The following is a 23,187-nucleotide window of genomic DNA, read 5'->3' on the forward strand; positions in this document are numbered from 1 at the left end:
GTTCTGGCCAGCGGCTGTCACCTCAGTGTACATGTGTTTGTATTTGTTTCGTTTTTCTGTGCTGGGAGCGGCATATTCCGGAATGTCTGCTCCGGATTCTTTTGGTCCATGCCTGGACGGAGGAAAACCCAGGACCAATATATTTGTGCTCGGTTTATCACATCCGCATCTTCACCCATATCCAATCTTCGGTGAGATACAATAGATGTCAGGAGCGGGTGCATTTAAGGGGTTGCTCTGGACTTGCCCACGCGAGGGACTACGATAGGGACTATGGTGCTGCATGCTGCGCGAACACAGCCCCCAGTGAGTCGTCGTCAGATTACAAAACTCCTTCGTCGTCGGATAACGAAACTCCCCCGCAGTCGCCCCCCAACAGCAGCCGCACGCGCAGCATTTAACACCAGCCGTTGTTGTTCCAATTCCAGAAAATGCATCCTTTTTGCAATTTAATTGCAATGGGTTCCGTGGTAAGTAAGATCGATGAAATAGTAGACTTTATGAATCGGAAGAATATCAAGGTCGCGGCGGTGCAGGAAACCATGCTGAACGACCACAGCTCAGTACGTTGTGATGGTTACAACGTAATAAGGAAGGATCGCACCAGATGTGGAAGTGGGGGATTAGCTTTCCTTTTGCACCAGTCTGTTCAATACAGACCTATTTCGCTTGAGCCTGCCTCTAATGACCCGTACATGGAATGTATGGGGGTAGCAGTCAGGTGTGGAACTGCCGAGATAGAGTTGCTGAACGTATACAACCCGCCGAGAAATAGCTGTATCTCAGATTATAAGCCTGACATTAGCCCGCTTTTGGAAAGTCATAATCGTCTGGTCCTTCGGGACTTTAATGAGCATCATGAGATGTGGCATTCGGCCCTCGGAAACGACCAGAGAGGTATAGCGCTGGCTGAGCAGATTGATAGCTCTACGTTTTGCTCGGTCAATGAGGACGCCCCTACCAGAATTAGAGGAGCGTATCACAGTTCGCCAGACATAACCATCGTGTCACCTTGTCTGACAAATGACGTCACCTGGCAACCCGTCATTTCCCTTGGTTCAGACCATCTCCCCATAATTGTCTCCATCAGCAGACCACCCGATTTCATCACCTCTGAACGCCGCACATTCGTCAATCATGGGAAAGCTGATTGGCCGAGTTTCAGAGAGTTCACCAATCACCACTTCAGAGAATTGCCCAATCCTTCTGATGTTCGGGTAGCGGAAAGGACGTTCCGAGACATCATCAATGCTGCAGCTGCTCGCCATATACCTTCTGGTCGAATACCCGAAGTAAGACCAAATTTCCCGGCAGAGGCGACGGGATTAGCAAATGAGCGTGATGAGCTTCGTCGAACCAACCCCGACGACCCTAGAGTCAGGGAGCTGACACTGGAAGTTAACAGGCTGGTCGGCGAACATAAGCGGAACAAGTGATTAAATCATCTGAAGAGTTGCAACATTGGAGCCGGTATAAGCAAATTGTGGACAACGGTTAAGTCACTCTCGAACCCCGGAAGGAGGGATGACAGGACCTCAGTCACGTTTGGCGACGTTACGTTGACTGACCCGAAGAGGTGCGCAAGTTATTTCAATCGACTGTTTGTCGAGCACCCCGAGAGTGACAGGGCGAAGAGAAGAGTGTTACGTCGCATTAGATCTCTTCCTGCCGAGGATGAACCACCACAGTTTACAATGGATGATGTTGCGAATGCCATCAGGAACGCTAAATCATCCAAAGCGTTGGGACCTGACGGAATTCCCATGGTAATGTTGAAACAGCTGGATGAGCCGGGAGTGGAGTATCTCACTAAAGTTCTCAACCTGTCGCTAGGCACCCTTATTGTTCCCGAAGTCTGGAAAATGGGCAGGATGGTCCCGCTACTGAAGCCAGGCAAGGATTCCAGCAAAGGTGAATCGTACAGGCCGATTTCGCTTTTGTCCCCTGTAGCGAAGACTCCTGAGGCCTTAGTCCTCCCCAGCATTACAAATACTATTAAGTTGCCGATCATCAGCATGGATTCCGTAAGCAGCACAGCACGACAACAGCGCTGCACGCCATCTCCACACATATTTGTCGAGGACTCAACCAGGAACGGCCGTGATGGTGGCGCTTGACTTATCAAAAGCCTTTGATACTGTCAAGCACTCCACGCTGTTCGAGGACATCGAGCAGACAACCCTCCGGCCAAGTCTGAAACGTTGGATAATCAATATATGTTGAGATCGTAACGTATGGGGATGATTGTACGATCCTGACGTCAGGTACCTACCCTGATGAGAACTCCTGAGAGACTGAACTCCTATTTAACCGATCTTACCACCTTTTTCCACGCGAGGAAAATGCAGATATCCGCCACTAAATCGACGGCCACTCTGTTCACCGCATGGACGGCGTAGTAAAGAAGAGAGTTGAATGTCAGGGTCAATGGTAACAGAATTCCGACCACAAACTGCCCCAAAATTCTATGGGTCACATTCGACACGTCGTCCGCGCATGCCACAGCTATCTGCAATAAACTGAAATGTAGGAACAAGGTCCTCAAGTCCCTAGCCGGCAGCACTTGGGGTGCAGATAAAAAAAAACCTTGTTGACCACGTATAAAGCAACAGGGTGCCTCATCAAATCTCCAGTGGACCATCTACATGAGTAGGCAAAGATTCTTCCAGGACGACAACATAATGAGATGCTATCGTTGCAGTACTTGCTCGGGTGTTACCGTGAGAGCCATCCCAATCGCCACCTGCTGGCCACCGATACATCCCACCGAAGTAGCCAACTTCCTGGAACTGGAGATAGACCCAGAGCCAGATTGAACAGGAGAACGAAGATACAAACATAATAATAAAACACCGTTACAACAACAACAACTAAAGAAAAATAATAGTGGTGCTCGACTTATCGAAAGCCTTCGTCACAGTCAAAAAGGGAAGCCATGGAGACCACTCTACCGAATCACTCCATGATATGGTTAACAAACTAGATGACCGGTAGGTGATCTTATGTAGAATTCAGTGGACTAAGTAAGATCCTGCTACATAAAAAGTAACCCTACTATTCAACGTTTATTCATCCAAAGCCCCAATCAACCAAACGACGTTCAACATATCTCATATTCTGACGATTACATAATCATATCGACAGAAAGGGAATCAAAGAGATAGAAACAAACATTAACAACTACCTCCCCTCTCTCAGAGATTTCCGCAACGTATGTATAAGTTTCACGTACACATTCCATCCTAACATCTTGGATAAAAGTGGTAAATGCCGAACTGAATATCAATATCCGCAGGCAGAATATCCCGACGTACCAAAAGCTTCAAAATATTAGACGTCACCTTTGATAATACATATATCCCTTTTTTGTAAACACGCTGAGTTGGTAACTAGAAATTTGAGGGAGATAAATAAGATCCTAAAAGCACGAACCGGCAGAACAAAGAGACCATACCACATGTAAAACCATTTGTCGACCGCTTATGGATTACGCGGACCCAATCTGTTCAACGGGTATCACAAATTGACATTCTGAAGGCATTGAGTCAGTAACCGAAAGGTTATGTGATAAGAAGGCCACGACGACTAGGGAGACCAGACCGATCGAGCATCTCTAGGTACCTAATAGTTATATCTCACTCCTGAAACCGATGTCTCAGACACATGACCTAAACGGGGTCAGTTATCGCACCTCACACAGCACCTTTTCGCATTCCTGCAAGCCCAGCTAACCTGAATCACTATGGACCCATCTAGCCTAAGATGCTGGCTTAAATGTCCAGCTATTCAATGTAATCATCGTCGATAAAAAATTTTGCCATAGTGGTTAGAAGAACAATAAATATAGTTTTACCGTTGTGATGGCTCTGAGGAAAAACTTAACCAGATCGATACTACCACACCTTCTGTCCGCTATCTCTAGGCAGCTGTAATCAAGGTTTCTTGACCTACCATTAGGCCGCTATTGTCAGACAATAATCGGCTGTTACTAGGTGATTTTAAGGCACATCATTAGCTGAAGCATTCCGTCCTAGATAATGATCAGAACAGCATGGCACTGATAGAGTAGATAATTAGCTCAACGTTTTGCACGGCATCAGAAAACAAAGTAGGGCGTAACATAGAGCAGCGTTGGTGGCACTAGACTTATTAAAAGTCTATCCTACAGGCGCTGCACTGATTGAAATTATCGATCAAACCATCGCCAGTAGTGCGATTCCCTAAAAGTCGGTAAAATTAAAATGCTTATAATTTCGGTAATTCACGGTATTATTCGCTAAGTTAGCGACAAATAAAAAGTAGTCGTAAAGTTCCACCGTTTCAACTTTTATTTGAAAATTTCATTTATAATTTTGCGTTTTAATTTTACCGATTTTTGTCAGTAACTCTAAACCTGTGTAAGAGAATCACACTACAGGCCTAGTCAGACACGTTGGGCGCCATTCGTGTTTGGAATTCAGAAACAAGTAGTTGAAGCTATGAAGAGTGAAACCTATCTCCAGAACCACCGACTAGCCAGGGGAAAGCCCGGACAGCCTGGCCCCCCAAAGTGGTTATTTTCTAGACACTTTTTGTATATTTTACTCAGAAAACACTGAACAAAATTTGGCTAGAAACACATTCCTCAAAGAACGTGCATTTTCGTAATAAGGTTTAACGATTTTCAAATATTGATGAGTAGTCTTTCCACGATGGGGTGCACAAAATGCTTGAAGAGTGAAGTGAGAGGTGAAGTGTGTCTCAGAACATACCCGAATACTTAACACAAATAACATGACAGCATGATACGACTCACACGAGATCAGTCAAACAAATGCTATTGAAAAAAGTATCTCTAGTGGATCACCCGTTATAATTGAGTACCCAACGTTTCAACCTTGGCCGGAGGGTAGTCTGCCCGATGACCTCAAACAGCGTGAAGTGCTTGACAGTATCAAAAGCTCCTCAAGCATTTTGTTCAGCCAATCTAAGCTTATTGTTCGAGTATTTTGTAGACGGACTAGGGTGTAAACTTCTTTTTAAATGCCCTAATGAATCGTAGACCCAAGAAATTCGCAAAATATAGGAGTAAATGGGGTGAACAAAATGTTTGAGGCGTGATGTGAGAGGTGAAGTATGCCTCAGACCATACCCGAATATGTGTGGAGATGACGTGCAGCGTTGTTGTTGTGCTGTGCTGCTTACAGACGCCATGCTGATGATTGGCAGCTGGACAGCTATTTCTGATACTGGGTAGGAATAAGGCCTCAAGGGTCTTTGCTACGGGCGGGACCACCCTGCCCATTTTCAGACTGAGGGAACGATGTGGGAAGCTAGCAAGAGAGAGAGAGAGAGAAAAACGACTTCCGGCACATCCAGCAGTTTCAGCTTTACCATGGAGATTTCATAAGTGCCCAACGATTTGGATGATTTAGCGTTCCTGATGACATTCCCAACATCATCCATTGTAAATTGTGGAGGTTCATCCTCGGCAGGAAGAGATCTAATGCGGAGTAGTACTCTTCTCATCGCCCTGTCACTCCGGAGTTCTCGATACAGTGTCGATTTAAAAAACAAGTAAAAAAGTGTCAGTCGGCTTTGCCGACAGAGGTATACCCTCAGCCAATGTGAATTGAAACTTTCATCTACGGACAGATAGAATGTATTTAGCGTCTCTTCAGAATTTGGTGGCCCTTTTTCAACATTTGAACTTGCCGACAAAAATGTCGATTAGGAATTAACACAAATGTTGAACTTTTGTGGGGAAGATACCCTTAGGGAGGACCGATATGGGCCATTTTTGAAGTTTAACTAAATTTTGACAAAATATTAGGTGATCCAAAGATTGGACCAAATTGGTTGCACCATTCAAGTGATATCGTCCTAACATTTTAGTGACATTTTTTAAATATTGGGGAGAAGTACCGGAAGTTGGGGACCGGTATTGCCCCATGAAACTAAGTTTGGATAAAATATGACGAAGACCAAATGTTGCACCAAATCGGTAGAACAGTTCGAGAGCCACATATGGTGACATAGGGCTTTTTATACCTTTCGGAATGTTTTCCCAAGAAATATGGACCTGCTCCTGAAAAAACGTTTACCGTCGTAATGGGGGTAGCGAATGCAAATCGCTTCAACAAAAATCAAAGTGATTCGAGAGCAGATCTTAAAGTGAATTAATCCGAAATTATGTGTGGGAGGTACCCAAAGGAGTGCACAAATATAGTCCATATTCGAACCTGATCTATATCTGGTAGATATATTAGGATGTGCAGAGTATGGATTACATCAGTCACTCCCTTCAAGAGTTATCGTGCGCATATTTTTTTCCGAAGATTTTTGAATTTTTGTGAGGTACCTGAAGGAGTGGACTGACATGGTTTATCTTCGAACTTAAACTATGTTTGGACAAAATATTACGAAGGCCAAATTTTGGACCAAATTGGCAGATCCGTTCGAGATTTATCTTGCGCTCCAACCACTGCACACGGTGTCGTAGGGTTTTTTTTGCACCTTTCAGGCTATTTTCTCAGGAAGTATGAACTTGCCCCTTATGAAACTTGTACCGTCGTATGAGGGACAGCGAATACAAGTTGCTACAACACAATCAAAGCGATACGAGAGCAGGACCTAAACTGAACTTTTCCGAAATTTTGTGTGGGAGGTACCCGAAGGAGTGGACCGATTGAGTCCATATTTAAACTTCATCTAAGTCTGGTAGAACTTTCACGATGTACAAAGTATGGGCCAAATCGGTTACTCCCTTCAAGAGTTATCGTGCGCACAAATTTTCCAACATTTTGGAACTTTTGTGTGGGAGGTACCGGAAGGAGTGGACCGATATAACCCATCTTCGAACTTAAACTAAGTTTGGGCAAAATATTGCGAAAGCCAAATTTTGAACCGAATCGGTTGCTCCGTTCGAGAGTTATCGTGCGCACCAGCCAGACAGACGGACGGACATGGCTAAATCAACTCCAAATTGTCTGAAACACATTTCGTCCAAGCATACTTGGGGTCTAAAACCATTATTTCGATGAGTCACATTTTGCCCGTATGAAAGTGTATATACCCTCGTTAGCATAAATGCTGAGGGTATAAAAATTGCTCACTTCTTCGGATCAGTCAGCGTAACGTCGCCAAACGTGACTGACGTCCTATCTTCCTTCTTTCCAAGGCTAGAGTGTGACTTAACCGTTACCCACAATTCACTATTCGAGTACCAATGTTGCAACCCTTCAGATGACTTAATCACTTGTTCCGCTTATGATCACCGACTAACATGTTAACATCCAGTGTCAGCTCCCTGACACTGGTGTGACGGGATTTGACACGGCGAAGCTCATCACGCTCATTTGCTAATCCTGTGTAGCCTGTGCTGGAAAGCGGCTGCAGCAGTGATGATGTCTCGGAACGTCGTTTCTGCTGCCCGAACATCAGAAGGATTGGGCAGATCTCTGAAGCGGTGATTGCTGCATTCTCTGAAAGTCGGCCAATTAGCTTGCCCATGATTGATGAAAATGCGGCGTTCTGAGGTGATGAAGTCGGGTAGTCTGCTGATGGAGACATTTATTGGGAGATGGTCTGATCCAAGAGAAATAACCGGTTGCCAGGTTATTATGGTTATTTCTGGCGAACTGTGACACTATCCGCTAATTCTGGTAGGGGCGTCCTCATTGACCCTGCAAAACGTAGAGGTATAAATCTGCTCCGCTAGCACAATACCTCTCTGGTCGTTTCCGAGGACCGAATGTCACAACTGATGATGAGTCATTAGTCATTTTAGTTGGTGACGGAAATTTTTTTTCACATCTTTCGGGTCATTTTCTAGGAAAGTATGCACATGTTTTTGAAAAATTGTACCACCTTAAAGTGGACGCTAGAACAACCTGCAGCGATATATACAGGGCAATCATGAATATTTCCCTCGGAATTTTCCCCACGGACGATAATTTTATGAAGTAAAATTCTTTTAAAATCAATATTTTAAAACGTTGAAAACTACTTGAATTGCTTAATTATGGAATATTCTCGCCGAATCAACAAAAATATTCTCTTTTTGGACATAAATATTGAAGAAAAAATTGTAAAATTTGGGAAAGGGAACAAATTCCGCACGGAATTTATATTCATGATTGCCCTGATATCGAATATGTGCAAAGTTTAGACCAAATCGGTTACTCACTTCGAGAGCTATTGTGCGCACCAGGAAGTCACCGATGTGAACCAAATGATATAAATTGTAAATTTGGACAAAACACTATTCAGGGCAATCACGAATAAAAATTCCGTGCGGAATTTGTTCCCCTTCCCCTATTTCACAATTTATTATTTCCGTATTTATGTTCAAAAATGGAAAATTTTTGTCGATTCGTCGAGAATATTCCGTATTTTAGTGACTCTTGTAATTTCCAACCTTTTAAAATATTGATTTTAAAAGAATTTCACATTTTAAAATTATTTTCCGTGCGGAAAATTCCGAGGGAAATATTCATGATTGCCCTGACTATCTATCCGTTTGAATGTTATCGTGCACACTATGCAGACAGACTTGATGTCGATGAGGCAAATTTTTGTTTGTATCAGAGTGTATATACTCTCGTTATCCTAAAGGCAGAGGGTATAGCAAAAATATTTGAGTTGGTACAACAATAATTGAGGTTATTCTGAAGGTAAATTCCCCGTGAGTTTTCTAATTTTCTGCCTTAATTTGAAACGGCGGAAGGGCAGAACTCACGGGTAATTTTTGTTTAGATAACCCCCAATGTATGAGGAAGAAAAAACTCCATCATATTGTAATTTAGTGGACTCTTTATTTATTCCTATAAAATATACATACACTCATCATTATATTTCATTTCATTTTTTTTTTCATTCAAATATTCAACAATTATAGGTTATACATACATTTTGTTTCACTCGTGGCTTGGTCTATACAAAACAACACAACATGCATTAATATGTGATTTCTTTTACTTTTTAATTTGCAATTTAAAATTAGGTTTTGCAATGACGAAACAGAGTATGCAGAAGGAGAGGAGATACAAATTTATTAAAAACAAATCACATATATGATTAACTCCCTAATCGGTAATAAGGTGTATATATTCATTTGGTGCGTTTTTGTTTTTTGTTTTTTTTTTTTTATAAATTTCAAAATATATTTAGATTATCAATTCATTTAACTAGATAGGTATGTATGTATGCATGTATTTGTTGTATATATAGGTAATTAGTAATTGAGTTTTCGTGTTTGTTTTTTTATGCTAAATTTTTCGGTTTTTTTTTTTCATTACTTTAAAGATATGATGGTGGTTAGTTATTTATTGTAGAGTATTGTTTCTTTGTTAGGAGGAGGAGGAGGAGGGAGACCTGTAATATAATTTTGGTGTTTTAAAAGAAAAGAAACCTATTTGGTGTTTGTGTTTTATGGAAGGTTTTTAAAAAATTAATACTTTATTTAAAAAACAAATGAAGATAATTTTTTAACATTTACAATGGAAAACAATAATTACAAATTGTTTTTATATTAACAAGGTACTATTATGTGATGGAAGGGAAGGAAGGAAAGTATTGGAATAGGAAATAATGAAAAATATTTATAATTCATTACATCTAACAAAATATACATAATAGAGAAATAAACATTATATGTTGTTATAGACTATTTTCTTTCTTTTCGCAATAATGTCATAAGTAAAAAATAACTAAAATTTAAAATATTAATAATTATAATCTAAAATTAGATTTTCTTTTTTTCTGTGCAGAAATTTATAATCGACACATTTTGAACAATCTATATATATAAAAATGGTGTAAAAAATGTATAGTAATTCATAAAATGAGAACGGCTTGGCCGATTTCTGTAAAATTTTTTGTCAGTTATTCGTATTTTGGAGGAGAAGGTCTTTACGGGAGAAAATTTTGGAAAATCTCTCTGGAAAAGTCGGAAAATTGGAAAGATCGAAAATTGAGTTTTTGTATGAAATTTTATTCCTTAATAGCGAGACGAAGTTCGCCGGGTCCGCTAGTTTCTAAATAAAAATATACATTAAAAATAATTTATAATTAAAAAGCTGCAATATTTTAAAAATACAGTTAAAAAAAATAACCGGTTTTTACACAATACCCCGTCATTTCATTTAAATTTCATTCAATCACAAATTGTTGTTAAGCAGCCAAAGTTAAGGTTATAACACAATATACAAATTTGTTATTAACAATAATCATGTGGTACTTTTATAACCTCATTTGACCCACTTTATAATACATTTACCAATCGCAACAAAACAAAGAAAATATTTCTTTTTTCAAACACTTGAAACCTGGAATGACTTGGAAACATTCTTTGGCTTAGTTGTGTTATTTGCTTTAACAATTTACTTTCCGTTTCAAATTGTAACAAAAAACAAACTAAATTTGCCAACACTCCACTGGGGTGCTTGGTATTCATCGAAATTTCCCTTAATATGTTTTGTTGTTGTACTTATAAACCAATTAAAAATTATTTACAATTATGAAATATAGAAATAATTTAAATTTAAAAGTAATTTTATATTTTATATAATTTATTTTTCTTGTTTAGGACGTCTTCTTCTGTATTTCTTGCTGTATGTGTGTGTGTGCTGTGTTTAAACTGCAGTTGAATTTTTAATATCGATGGTTGTTGTAATTTTCAGTCAACTATTTTTTTCCGTTATAGTTTTAGTACCATCTGTATATTGTAGAGTTTGAATTACATCTAAACATTTGCAGCATTAGGATGCTACAATTCAAAGAAATCATCCTGCTGCTGTTCCATGCGTTTTTGCACCCGACGCATCTGTGTTGTGTTCAAGAGATTGGCAGTATCCGAATTACTGCCCGTTGAACTGTGTCGGATGTGTTGGGACGTATTTGAAGAGCTGTTTTTCTTGTATGAATTGTTGATGTTGTTGTTACGTCGGCGCGACACAACTTCGGTGGCCACAAATAAATCATCAGTCTGATTGGAGATCATTCTAAAACGAGAAAAAAGGGGGAAACAGGGAGATTAGTTGTTGTTGTAGCTAACAGTTCGACTTGAATCGATTATTATCTTCTAAAGAATATAATTAGAAAATGGAAAAACAAAAAGTTGTACACAATGATGGAAGAAGTGCCCTTTAAAGATGGGAGCAACAGAGATTCCAACAATAATCCCACGGCAGCGGGTTCTCTCGCACCGGATTGACCCGGAACCACACAACATCCGTGTTTCGGCCAGCGAACGCCACCACCTCAGTGTACACATGTTTGTATTTATATCGTTTTTCTGTGTTGGGAGCACCATATCCCGGAATGCCCTGCTCCGGATTTTTTTGATCCGTACCGGGACGGAGAAAAACCCAGGACTAATATTTGTTCTCGGTTTGTCACGTCCGCATCTTCATCCAAACCCAATCTTCCGTGAGATGCAACAGATGTCGGGAGTGGGTGCATCTAACAGGTTGTTCAGGTCTTGTCTATGCGATGGACTATGACAGCGACTATGTTGCCGCACGCTGCATGAACACGTCGTCGTTGTCAGATTACGAGACGCCCCCGCAGCACCCCCCAACAGGAATCGCGCACGCAGCATTTAACACCAGCCGTTGTTGTTCCAAGCCCTGAAAATACATCACTTTTGCAATTTAATTGCAATGGACTCCGAGGTGAGATCATGGAAATAGTGGACTTCATTAGGTATACGAAACCAAGCTCAACAACGACTGCAGCTAACGGCGTTGTGATGGTTACAACGTAATGAGGAAGGATCGGACCAGAAGTGGAGGTGGGGGAATAGCTTTCATATTGCACCAGGCTGTTCAATACAGACCTAATCTCGCTTGAGTATGGCTCTAATGACCGCCGTACATAGAATGAATGTGTGTAGCAGTCAGGTGTGGAACTGCTGGTGTAGAATTGTTGAAGGTATACATCCAGCCGATAAATAGCTGTACTCTAGATTATAGGTCCAACATTAGCCCGCTTTTAGAAGGTCATAACCTGGTTTTAGGGGACTTTAATAAGCCTCATGAGTTGTGGAATTCGGTCTTCGGAAATGTCCAGAGGGGTACAGCGCTAGCTGAGCAGATTGATAGCTATACGTTTTGAACGGTTAATGAGGACGCCCCTACCAGAATTGGCGAAGAGTGTCAGAAATCGCCAGACATAACCATCGTGTCAACTGGTCTGACAAATGACATCACCTGGCAACCCGTTGTTTCTCTTGGATCACACCATCTGCCCATAACTGTCTCCATCAGCAGACCTCCCGATTTTATCACCTCTGAACGCCGGCAATCATGGGAAAACTAATTCGCAAAGTTTCACTAATCACACTTTTGGCGACGTTAGGCTGACTGACCAGAAGAGGTGCGCAAGTTATATTATTCGACAGTTTGTCGAGCATTCCGAGAGTGACAGGGCGAAGAGTACTAATTCGCATTAGATCTCTTCCTATCGAGGATGAACTACCACAATTTACAATGGATGATGCTGCGCATGTAGTCAGGAACCCTAAATCATGCAAAGCATTGGGTCCTGAAAGAATCTCCATGGTAATACTGAAACAGCTGGATAAGCCGGGAGTGGAGTATCTTACTAAAGTTTTCAACCTGTCGCTAGGCACCCACATCACTCCCAAAGTCTGAAAAATGGGCAGTGTGTTTCCGCTACTGAAGCCATGCAAGGATGTCAGCAAAGCTGAATCGTAACGGCAGATTTTGCTTTTGTCGCCCCTAGCAAAGACCCTTGAGGCTGTAGGCCTCCCCAGCGTCAGAAACAGCTATCAATCCATCTCCACACATATTAGACGAGGACTCAACCGGACAAGCCGTGTGATAGAACAGTGTTGGTGGCGCTTGATTTATCAAAAGTCTTTGATACTGTCAAGTACTCCACGCTGTTTAAGGGCCCTTCGGCCTAGTTTGAAACATTCAATTATATGCGTCGACAATTCTAGTCGTTTGTGGAATTCAGGAACAAGAAGTCCAAGTACTAAGTGAAGCAGGAAGTTCCCCAATATGGGGTGATATCTCCGGAACTGTTTAACCTCTACCTCTTCTGTATTCCGTCCCCTCCAGACGGCATTGAGATCGTAACGTATGCCGTCTGATAGAACAGTGAAGATGGCGCTTGACTTATCGAAAGCCTTTGATACTGTCAAGCACTCCACGCTGTTTGAGGACTCTCCAACCTAGCTTGAAACGTCGTATAATCAATTTTATGTGTGGACGCAAGTCGTACATGGAATTCAGGAACAAGTGGTCCAGGCCCCATAGAGTGAAACAGGGAGTTACCCAAGGTGGGGTGATATCTCCGGAACTGTTAAACCACTACCTCACCCATATTGCACCCCCTCCAGACGGCATTAATATCGTAACGTATGCGGACCATTGTACCATCTTGGCGTCAGGTATCTTCCCTGAAAGACTGAACACCTATTTGACCGATATCCGCCACTAAATCTACGGCCACAGAGTTGAATGTCATGGTCGACGGTAGCAGAATTCCGACCATAAATTACCCCAAAATTCTAGGAGTCACATTCGACAGCACATTCTCGTCGTTCGTGCATGCAAGAGCTATCGGCGACAAGCTGAGATTTAGGAACTCCTCAAGACCCTAGCCCTAGACCCTATGTTGACTACATATAACGCGATAGGTCGGTCTGTGACAAGCGATGTGGCGCCAGTTGTGTCCGCGAATACATGTCCACCCCGATGGAAAAAATATTCAAAAATGTCAGAGTGCCGCCCTGATAACTGCAACAGGGTCCCTCCTCATGACACCAGTGTACCGTCTTCACGACGAGATAAAAAGTTCACCGGTACATCAACAAAGCTAGATGTTTCCGATGCACTAACTATATGTTACCGCCGTGAGCATCCCCGCCACAGGCTAGTGGACTGGCTTCCCCCCCCCCCCCCCCCCCCCCCTCAGGCATGTTAGTAGAGATTTTTATGATCTAGAAAGAGGTCCAAAGGTACTAGCGAAAAACTCTAGATCAACGATGCAATTACGCAGGAAGTACAAAGATACAGTCTGGATGCCATACTCGGAGACTACCCACCCAGCTAACAATTCGTATCGAATTCGGTACGAAAGTTGTATGGACGTGGTCACCGAATTCGGAAAGAATTTTCTAAGGAAATTCTTAAAAAATTTTAGAGTTTCGCGACGAATTCGGTCCGTGTTCGGAAGTAAATTCTTGGAAAATTCGGAGAAAAATTTAGATTTTCTGACAGAATTCGGAAGAAAATTCTGGAAAATTCGATGAAAAATTTAGATTTTCTTAAGAAAATCTGTTCGAATTAGGAAAGAAATTCTGGAAAAATTCGGAGAAAAGTTCAGATTTTCTGAAAAAATCGAAAACAATTCTGACGCCTTTGATATTGACACAACACGTGTCGTACTGTACAGATAGGTGCACCTATCTATCGCAGCAGAAGAACGCCATCTGTCAAGACAAACACTAGTCGTATTAGCCCAATAAATATCCTCCTCAATTCGTATTGGGCGCGAATTCATCGCACGATATGCAAGGAATGCCCTGCATGTGGATTGGGACCGCACGAAACTCTGCATCGGTTTAGATGCCCATCTAAACCCACGTACCTTTCTCCTGATTCTTTATGGAAGCAGGTAGTCAAGGTTGCAGATTTTTTGAATCTATGCATAGATGAATCAGAACAAAATAACTGAAAAATATATGCGTACGAACATATTTCGACAGGGCTGAGTCGACTCAAAATTCTCTGAAACGGAGTTCATTAGGGCGAAACCTGTAGCTTTGCGTGTCGACTATCTTTTGCAGACTAAGGTTGTTTGAGAATCGATTTAGAATTTTCACTGAATTTAGTTTTTGTGACCCTGATAGCAATTACGTTATTACACCCTCAGCCTTGAGGCCTTATACCTCAGGTATGTTTTAAGGGCGAAACCTATAGCTCTGCGTGTTGCGTGTGCGTTCAAAAATACAAAAACAAAATACATGTATTTCAAATTGAAAACAACAACAAATACATGTATTTTGTTTTTGTATTTTTGAACGCACACGCAACACGCAGAGCTATAGGTTTCGCCCTTAAAACATACCTGAGGTATAAGGCCTCAAGGCTGAGGGTGTAATAACGTCATTGCTATCAGGGTCACAAAAACTAAATTCAGTGAAAATTCTAAATCGATTCTCAAACAACCCTTAGTCTGCAAAAGATAGTCGACTCCAAATTTTCTGATTTGGTTTTAAAAACAACAACAACATTCTTGAGGTCTAAAGTCATTATTTCGATGAGGGCCAAAATGTGTACCTCATTGGGCTAAAGGCTTAGTGTAGCGCACACATTTCTAAGACGTTTCTCAAACAGCCTTTAAGGCCTCGACACATAAGAAGCGTGGCATTCGTGCTTAAGTCATATCTGGTAAATGACTAAAGACCAGTAGTGCGATTCTCTACCACATTTTTTTAGTTACCGACAAAAATCGGTAAAATTAAAATGCTTATAAATTCGGTAATTAACAATATCATTCGGTAAGTTAGCGACCAAAAAAAGTCGTCATAAAGTTCCACCGATAGCAACAGTGTTGTCAACTTTTATTTGAACTTTTCATTCATAATTTAGCGCTTTAATTTTACCGACATTTGTCGATAACTCAAAAAATGAGTTAGAGAATCGCACTACAGGTTCGACCTAATTCAAATTTGATTCTGAAATCTTTTTATTAGGTCGAACTTGGTCTTTAGTCTTTTATCAGATATGAATTCAGCAAGAATGCCATACTTCTTATGTGTCGAGGCCTTTAAACTTCAAAAAACCAGCTGCATCGACTCCAAATTGTCTGATTTAGTCTTGCTGAGGGGGTTTAGCCATCATACGAAGCATTTTACTATTGTGGTTCGCTGCTATTAATAACATAGTTTAAATATCTACATATATTTTTCCCATAAACTTAAAATAAGGACCAATGATGTCTTCCCTCATATCAACGAAAGATAGGATAACTTGTCTTCCCAGCTATCTTCTCCAACAGTTCAGAAGCCATAGAGACGGGTTTTTATGTGAAATGTAGTGAAATGTATCTGAATGAACTTTCAAATTCTTCTACTACAAGTCCTAGAACTATTTTGAAATATAATTAAGATCACATAGAAAAGAAAAAAACATGTACTTACTCTTTTGACTTTTCCACATATTTGCGTGATTCTGATATTGTATTATCGATTTTGCTTAAAAACTCATTTATGCTACGACGGCTTTCTTCCTCGGGCGTTAAAGCAGCTACAGCGGCAACGGAATCCAACGATTTACTTTGTTTTGTTGTATTACCATTGTTGGCTTTATTTAGGCTGGTTTCAACTTCCTCAGTTTGTACTAACAATTCACCGGCTATTGAATACGGCCGGGTGGGTAATGTACCAGGATGTGGATTGTTGCCACCGACATCCGAGGTAGAGGACATTGAAGAAGACGAGGCAGAATTTGAAGACAATGTTGAAGATGTTGAGGTACAATTTAGGGGATCACCAAAGACACTATCGCCACCAATGTTGTTGCTGCTGCTGTCATTATTCTCTATCACATTGTCAAAAATATCACCACCACCACCTGTCGTTGCATTGGGATTGTAGATTGATGATTTGTCAACGGGGATCATCAAAAATTGACGTAAAAACAAACTGTCCGAGGCAAATAAACGATTGGCACGACGTATTTGTTCTGTCTGTAAAGAGAGGGAGGGAGGAAGAGAGAAAAAGGAAAAAAATTAATATTAAAAAAATACTATGATTAAATTATTATTATGATTTAATTCATTAATAATTGTTGTTGTAAAGCTGAATTTAATTGCCATCTTATTATTGTCGAAAACCATGGCATTATCGTGATTTCCATGGGCCATTAAAACCACAAAAAAACTGATGATATTAAAATATTTAGGGTGAATGAATGATTGATGATTCAACAGGCAGCAGTTTTGACTGTTTGATTTATTAGCCATGCATGAGAATCATGAAATACTGGCGCATCTGATAAGATTTAGAAGTGTAGTTAAATTACTTAATTTTTCAGAATAAACAATTAGTTTTTTTTTCTATCGAAATTTTTTGAATTTGAAATATGACACCTTATAAAGTGTCTCATTTCTTTTTAAATTCCATTCCAAATATGATGGAATTGATGCATGGAGACATAAATATGTCTAAAGAAGATACTCTACATTTTAGGTTAGGGTACTGAAATCATATGCCTGTTCCATTAACTGGATTATAGAATATATGATCACTCTCATAACTGCAATCTGTTTTTCGTATAAATACGGCAATGGGAAAGAAGTGTAGGAGTGGGAGGGTAAATAAAACTCGTGATTTATCTTAAGTTACTTCATATTTGTTGTTGATATGCCGACGAGAGACTTTCTTCTTTTTTTCCTTTTGTTTTACTACAAAAATCTTATCTCTTCTGTTATTTAATTTCTTAAATAAATAAATGTCTAAAGCAGCAATGACATGAATAATGTTTGAAATCTTTGCTTCGTGTCTTTTTATCTTACAGAGACAAATTAAAACTTGGCTACGGGAAGAAATTTTCATTTCCACGTGCATTTAGCTATGAAAAGGGCACAGAAGATGAGATGAATGTGAATTATGCCGACGAAAAAAGTTGTAAAATGGCTATTACGGAACCAAAATAATCCCGTGTTCCGGCCACTTGTTGTCCTTATTAAAATGCGATGGGTTTCGCTTCAGACAACTTAGCGGTGACTGATGGATCGACCAATTCTGTTTGATAGTCATGATGATACAGCGGATCTCACGTGTAATGTTCGAACTCAAGAACATACTCCGCGACCGCTGGGGGTCCTAGCCATCATATGATGTTAAGCACTCAAGCAGGTTCTTCGATTCTAAACATAACTCCAGAGAAAGAGAACCTTGAACCTACTTCTCAGCTTGTAGCAGATAGTGGTAGCATGCTCTAGCTCTCATCATGTCACCAGTAGCGAAGATCCTAGAGGCCTACTTCTCCCCACGATGAAAGCAGTTTCCCAGTTGCCCGACATCAGCATGAATTCTGAAAAATGCACAGTACCACAACAGCATTACAAGCAAAATCCACACATATCAGTCGAGGACTGAACCAGAATAGGCCATGAGACCGAACAGTTATGATCTTGGAATCACGTACCTTCCCTGATACCATTTGTGAAATGCTGAACTCCGATTTGACTGATCTTTTTACCTTTTTCCACCCGAGGAATATGCAAAGATCCGCCACTAAATCTACGGCCATTTTGTTCACTACATGGACGGCAGAGGTAATGAATTAAAGATTGCTATGGAGGCGACTTAAAGGTCGTCTATGCAGCCGACTTAAAAGCCGCCTATGCAGACGACTTTAAGGGTCGCCTATTCAGTCGACTTTAAGGGTCGCCTATTCAGTCGACTTTAAGGGTCGTGTATTTAGACGACTTTAAGGGTCTGAATAGGCAGACGACTATGGAGAAGACTTTAGAGAGGTGACGAATGGAAGCGACTTAAAGGTCGTCTATGCAGCCGTCTTAAAGGTCACCTATTCAGACGACTTTAAGGGTCACCTATGCAGACGACTTTAAGAGTCGTGTATTCAGACGACTTTAAGGGTCTGAATAGGCAGACGACTATGGAGAAGACTTTAAGGACGTCTACTAAGACGACTTTTAGGTCATCTATGGAGACAAATTTAAGGTCATCTATGGAGGCAAATTTAAGGTCGTCTATGGAGACGAATTTAAGACCGTACAGATGAACAGACGAAAAATCAGTGCGGTGTTCTTCAACATAATTTGTTTCACACTAAGTGCAGTCACACTTCGCTATTGGAGCATATCAGATCTCAATTTTTGGTTCAGGAGAGGTAGAGGTTAAACAGTGTCACTCCTTGAACTCCCAGTTTCACTCTTCGACTTCTTGTTTATGAATTCCACGTACGACTGGCGTCCACACATATAATTGACTATCCAACGTTTCAAGCTTGGCCGGAGGGCTGCCTGCTCAATGTCCTCAAACAGCGTGGAGTGCGTGACTGTATCAAAGGCTTTTGATAAGTCAAGAACCACCATCACTGTTCTATCACACAGCGGTCTCAGGTTGAGTCCTTGACAAATATATGTGGAGATGGCGTGCAGTGCTATTGTCGTGCTGTGCTGCTTACGGAACCCATGCTGATGATCGGCAACTTTATAGCTATTTCTGATACTGGGGAGGACTAAGGCCTCTAGGGTCTTTGTGAAATCGACCTGAACGATTCACTTTTGCTGGCATCCTTGCCTAACTTCCGTATTCCATTTTCCAGACTTCGGGAACAATGAGGGTGGCTAGCGACAAGTTGAGAACTTTAGTGAGATACTCTACTCCCGGCTCATCCTGCTATTTCAGCACTACCATGGAGATTCCATCAGGGTCCAACGATGATTTTGCGTTCCTGATGGCATTCGCAACATCATCCATTTTAAACTGTGGTGTTTCATCCTCGGCAGGAAGAGATCTGATGCGATGTAAAACTCTTCTCTTCGCCCTGTCACTCTCGGGGTGATCGACAAACTGTCGATTGAAATAACTTGCGCACCTCTTCGGGTTAGTCAACATAACGCCAAATGTGACTGAGGCACTATCTTCCCTCCTTCCAGAGAGTGACTTAACCGTTGCCCACAATTCACTTATACCGGCTCCAATGTTGCAACTCTTCAGATGATTTAGCCATTTGTTCCGCTTATGCTCGCCGACCAGCCTGTTAACTTCCAGTGTCAGCTCCCTGAATCTGGGGTAATTGGGTTTGGCTGGACGAAGCTCATCACGCTCATTTGCTAATCTCGTCGCCTCTGCTGGGAAATTTGGTCTTACTTCGGGTATTCAACCAGCAGGGATATGGCGAGCGGCTGCAGCAGTGATGATGTCCCGGAATGTCCTTTCCGCTACCCGAACATCAGAAGGATTGGGCAATTCTCTGAAGCGGTGATTGGTGAACTCTCTGAAACTCGGCCAATCAGCTTTTTTATGATTGACGAACGTGCGGCGTTCAGAGGTGATGAAGTCGGGTGGTCTGGAGATGGACCACCTGACTTCATCACCTCTGGAGACAATTATGGGGAGATGGTCTGATCCAAGGGAAATGACGGGTTGCCAGGTAACGTCATTTGTCAGACCAGGTGACACGATGGTTATGTCTGGCGAACTGCGACACTTTCCTCTAATTTTGGTAGGGGCGTTCTCATTGACCGTGCAAATCGTAGAGCCACATCTCATGATGAGGTCTGTATTGAACAGCCTGGTGCAATATGAAAGCTATTCCCCCACCTCCACTTCTGGTGCGATCCTTCCCAAACACTTTGTAACCATCTCAACGTTGTAAGCTACAGTTGTTGTTGGGTTTCTTACACCACCGCGACCTTGATGTTCTTCCGGCGCATGAAATCTAATTGCAAACAGGATGAATTTTCTGGGATTGGGACAACAACGGCTGGTGTAATATGCTGCGTGTGCTGTTGCTGTCGAGGGGACTGCGGGGGAGTTTCGTAATCTGATGACGACTCACTAGGAGAAGATGCGGATGTGACAAACCGAGCACAAATATATTGGCCGTGGGTTTTCCTCCGTCCCGGCATGGACCTAAAGAATTCGGAACAGGCATTCCGGGATATGCTGATCCGAACACAGAATAACGAAACAAATACAAACATATGTAGACTGAGGTGGCACTACTTGGATTGTTCATCCCTGCTTCTATCTAAGGACACATTCCATATTGTTTTTATTTGCTGCAAAGTACATCACGATCATCTCTATGAATCAGTGGTGTTATCAGAAAAAGATGAAATGATGTGTAATGAATTTCCTTGGTGAGATGATAATGTCAATAGCTGTGAATGACCGACATCAATGCAATGCAATGTGATGCTGGCCGATGAATTGATGGTTCAATGTTACTGCTCCCCTTTGATAGCACACAAATGTGTACACAAACACCAACAATCATTGGTGATCTTGTTGTTTGAGCAATAAAAAAAGCTTGCAAAATCAAACAAAGCGATGATTACAACAAATAATATACAATTGATTGAAATGCCTATAGAAGACGTTTACATTCGTACATATAATGTATTTATACTTACAGTGCATCCATATTTCAGAGCAATACCCTGTAATGTGTCGGTTTTCTCCACAACATGGCGTACCAGAATCTCATTGTTGCGTATATTTTGATTACAGCATGTACTGCCGTATTTCTTTAGAGAACGTGAAGAATCGCGTATTGATTGCTTTTCATTGAAGACAAAATCATCATCCATATCGGGAACAATTTCATGGAACTGCAAAGAGAATGGAGAAACATAAAATGAAATAATGAATATACATCACATACGATAAAAATAAAGAGTAAATGAAATCAAAAATATATCAGCCACTTGGATTTTAATTGCCCCATCAAGTACTGACTGGTTGGTTTGTGTGGCTCTTGTCATTTTGTTGGTTTTAATCCCCCACTTATCAGTTCCTCATCATTGCGGTAGTCATCTCGGAACAGCTTTATAAGCGAGTGAGTGGCATGAATGACAAGGGGTCTATGGTGTGACGTCATGAAACACTGCGCAATTATAAGCCTGTATTTATAAAAAGTGTTACAAATTTACAGCAAATAAAATGTCACTTGGCACGACATACTTTCAATAGACCAGATGAAACAACAACCAACAACAGCAGCTACAACTTTTGTCAGCTGTAGTAATTTAAACTATTCCTCGTTGTTTTTATGCAATGTAAAATTTATATTATAAAGAGTGCAGGAATTTCATACAAGTCCAAATCGCAAACACATCACTTGTCTGACTGCCTGCCACCCAAAAACCACTACCCTCTTGCCAAACCCCCACCCATACCCCTCTCTACTTAAACCAACGTAATCACAACATGTACCTTTTACCAAAAAAAAAACAATCTCTTTGACACGACGACAACAACAAAAACACGTTTTAATTCAATACAATTTTAATTTTCTCGTTTGTGGGTTTACACACTACACTACGTTTCAGCAATACCAACTTATTATTTATTGTTGCCACAATAATTTTTTGTTAATAAACTAATATATTTTTTGATTTATAACAACAATTGTTTATATAAGATATTGCACTGATTTAATTGTTCTAATTTCTTTTGCTTTTTAATTGTTCAATTGTTCCGACAAACCAAAACAAAACCCTTCACCATTAAAAAAACGAATGACACTTCTTCTTAAAAATTGTCATTCACCAGTGAAATGATAGCAACAAATTGTACAGATAAATAATCTCCAAGATAACACAGAGATGTTGGGTAGAATTGTTATCAGCCAGTGATGGGTAATTTGGTACTTTTCGGAGTGGAATGTTTGCATTCTATTGAAAGGCGGGGAAATGGTGGAATTTTAGATCACTAAGGGGTAGTTTACACTATATGTAAATGTCATATGACATGAAATTTTCCATCGTTAAATATTCGCTAATATGTGGAATGTTGGAGATTTTCCTTACGCCATTTATTCTGTGCGTCCACCCCAACAAAAATATAATAAAATTACGTCTCCACATTGCCTCCGTGGGTAGATATGGAATGTTTTTATTTCGTGTCATATGACATTGGTAGATAGTGTAAACTACCTCTAATTGGGATATATAAATTATTGCTCTGTTCCAGAACCTGCAAGAATCTACTATTTTTTACTACGATAACAGTTTTTCCTTTATGTTATCGGAAAAAATAGTAAAAATTAGTAGATTCTTGCAGTTCTGGAACAGACCATATGTATTTAAAAAAATATTTTTAATCAAATAACTGGTCTGTTCCAGTACTGCAAGAATCTACTAATTTTTTCGTTAACATAATGGAAAAAAATGTTATCGTAGTAAAAACTAGCAGCTTCTTTCAGGTTCTGGAACAGAGCAAATATTTTTTTGAATCCGGTTGTTAATTTCACACAACTTTTGGTCTGTTCCAGAACTGCAATAACCTACTAATTTTTGCTATTTTTTCGATATCATAAAGGAGCTTCTTGTAGGTTCTGGAACAGACATTTTATGCAAAGCAATCCGACATTTCTAATAGAAAAGTAATAGTACGTTTAAATATAACCGGATTTAATAAACCTACAGAGTTTTAAATAGCTCTGTTCCTTTACGTTCAAGAATCTTCAA

At 40.6% G+C, this 23,187-nt stretch overlaps 2 protein-coding genes across 5 annotated transcripts in view; both read right to left on the minus strand.

Moving 5' to 3' along the window:
- The window catches only part of LOC141389894 (palmitoyltransferase ZDHHC6-like), a 63,189-nt gene that overhangs the window by 37,244 nt on the left and 2,758 nt on the right, over positions 1 to 23,187 (minus strand). The gene's annotated exons all lie outside the window — the stretch shown is intronic.
- The window catches only part of red (LysM peptidoglycan-binding domain-containing protein red), a 42,909-nt gene continuing 30,271 nt past the window's right edge, over positions 10,550 to 23,187 (minus strand). Inside the window, exons 1-4 of one of the 4 annotated variants that reach the window (XM_073962099.1) lie at positions 21,932 to 22,271; positions 21,130 to 21,327; positions 16,157 to 16,704; positions 10,550 to 10,982 (exon numbers count right to left, since the gene is read on the minus strand). In XM_073962099.1, the coding sequence (XP_073818200.1) occupies positions 10,748 to 10,982; positions 16,157 to 16,704; positions 21,130 to 21,306 (960 nt within the window). In that variant the 5' untranslated portion in view covers positions 21,307 to 21,327; positions 21,932 to 22,271 and the 3' untranslated portion in view covers positions 10,550 to 10,747. Of the gene's footprint in view, positions 10,983 to 16,156; positions 16,705 to 21,129; positions 21,328 to 21,454; positions 21,602 to 21,679; positions 21,847 to 21,931; positions 22,272 to 23,187 lie in introns of those variants that run through there. The other 3 variants (XM_073962100.1, XM_073962101.1, XM_073962098.1) reach the window with 3 other exon arrangements.

Source organism: Musca autumnalis, unplaced genomic scaffold, assembly GCF_047663935.1.
Source record: "Musca autumnalis isolate F117 unplaced genomic scaffold, ASM4766393v1 scaffold_1, whole genome shotgun sequence".
Lineage (NCBI taxonomy): Eukaryota > Metazoa > Arthropoda > Insecta > Diptera > Muscidae > Musca > Musca autumnalis.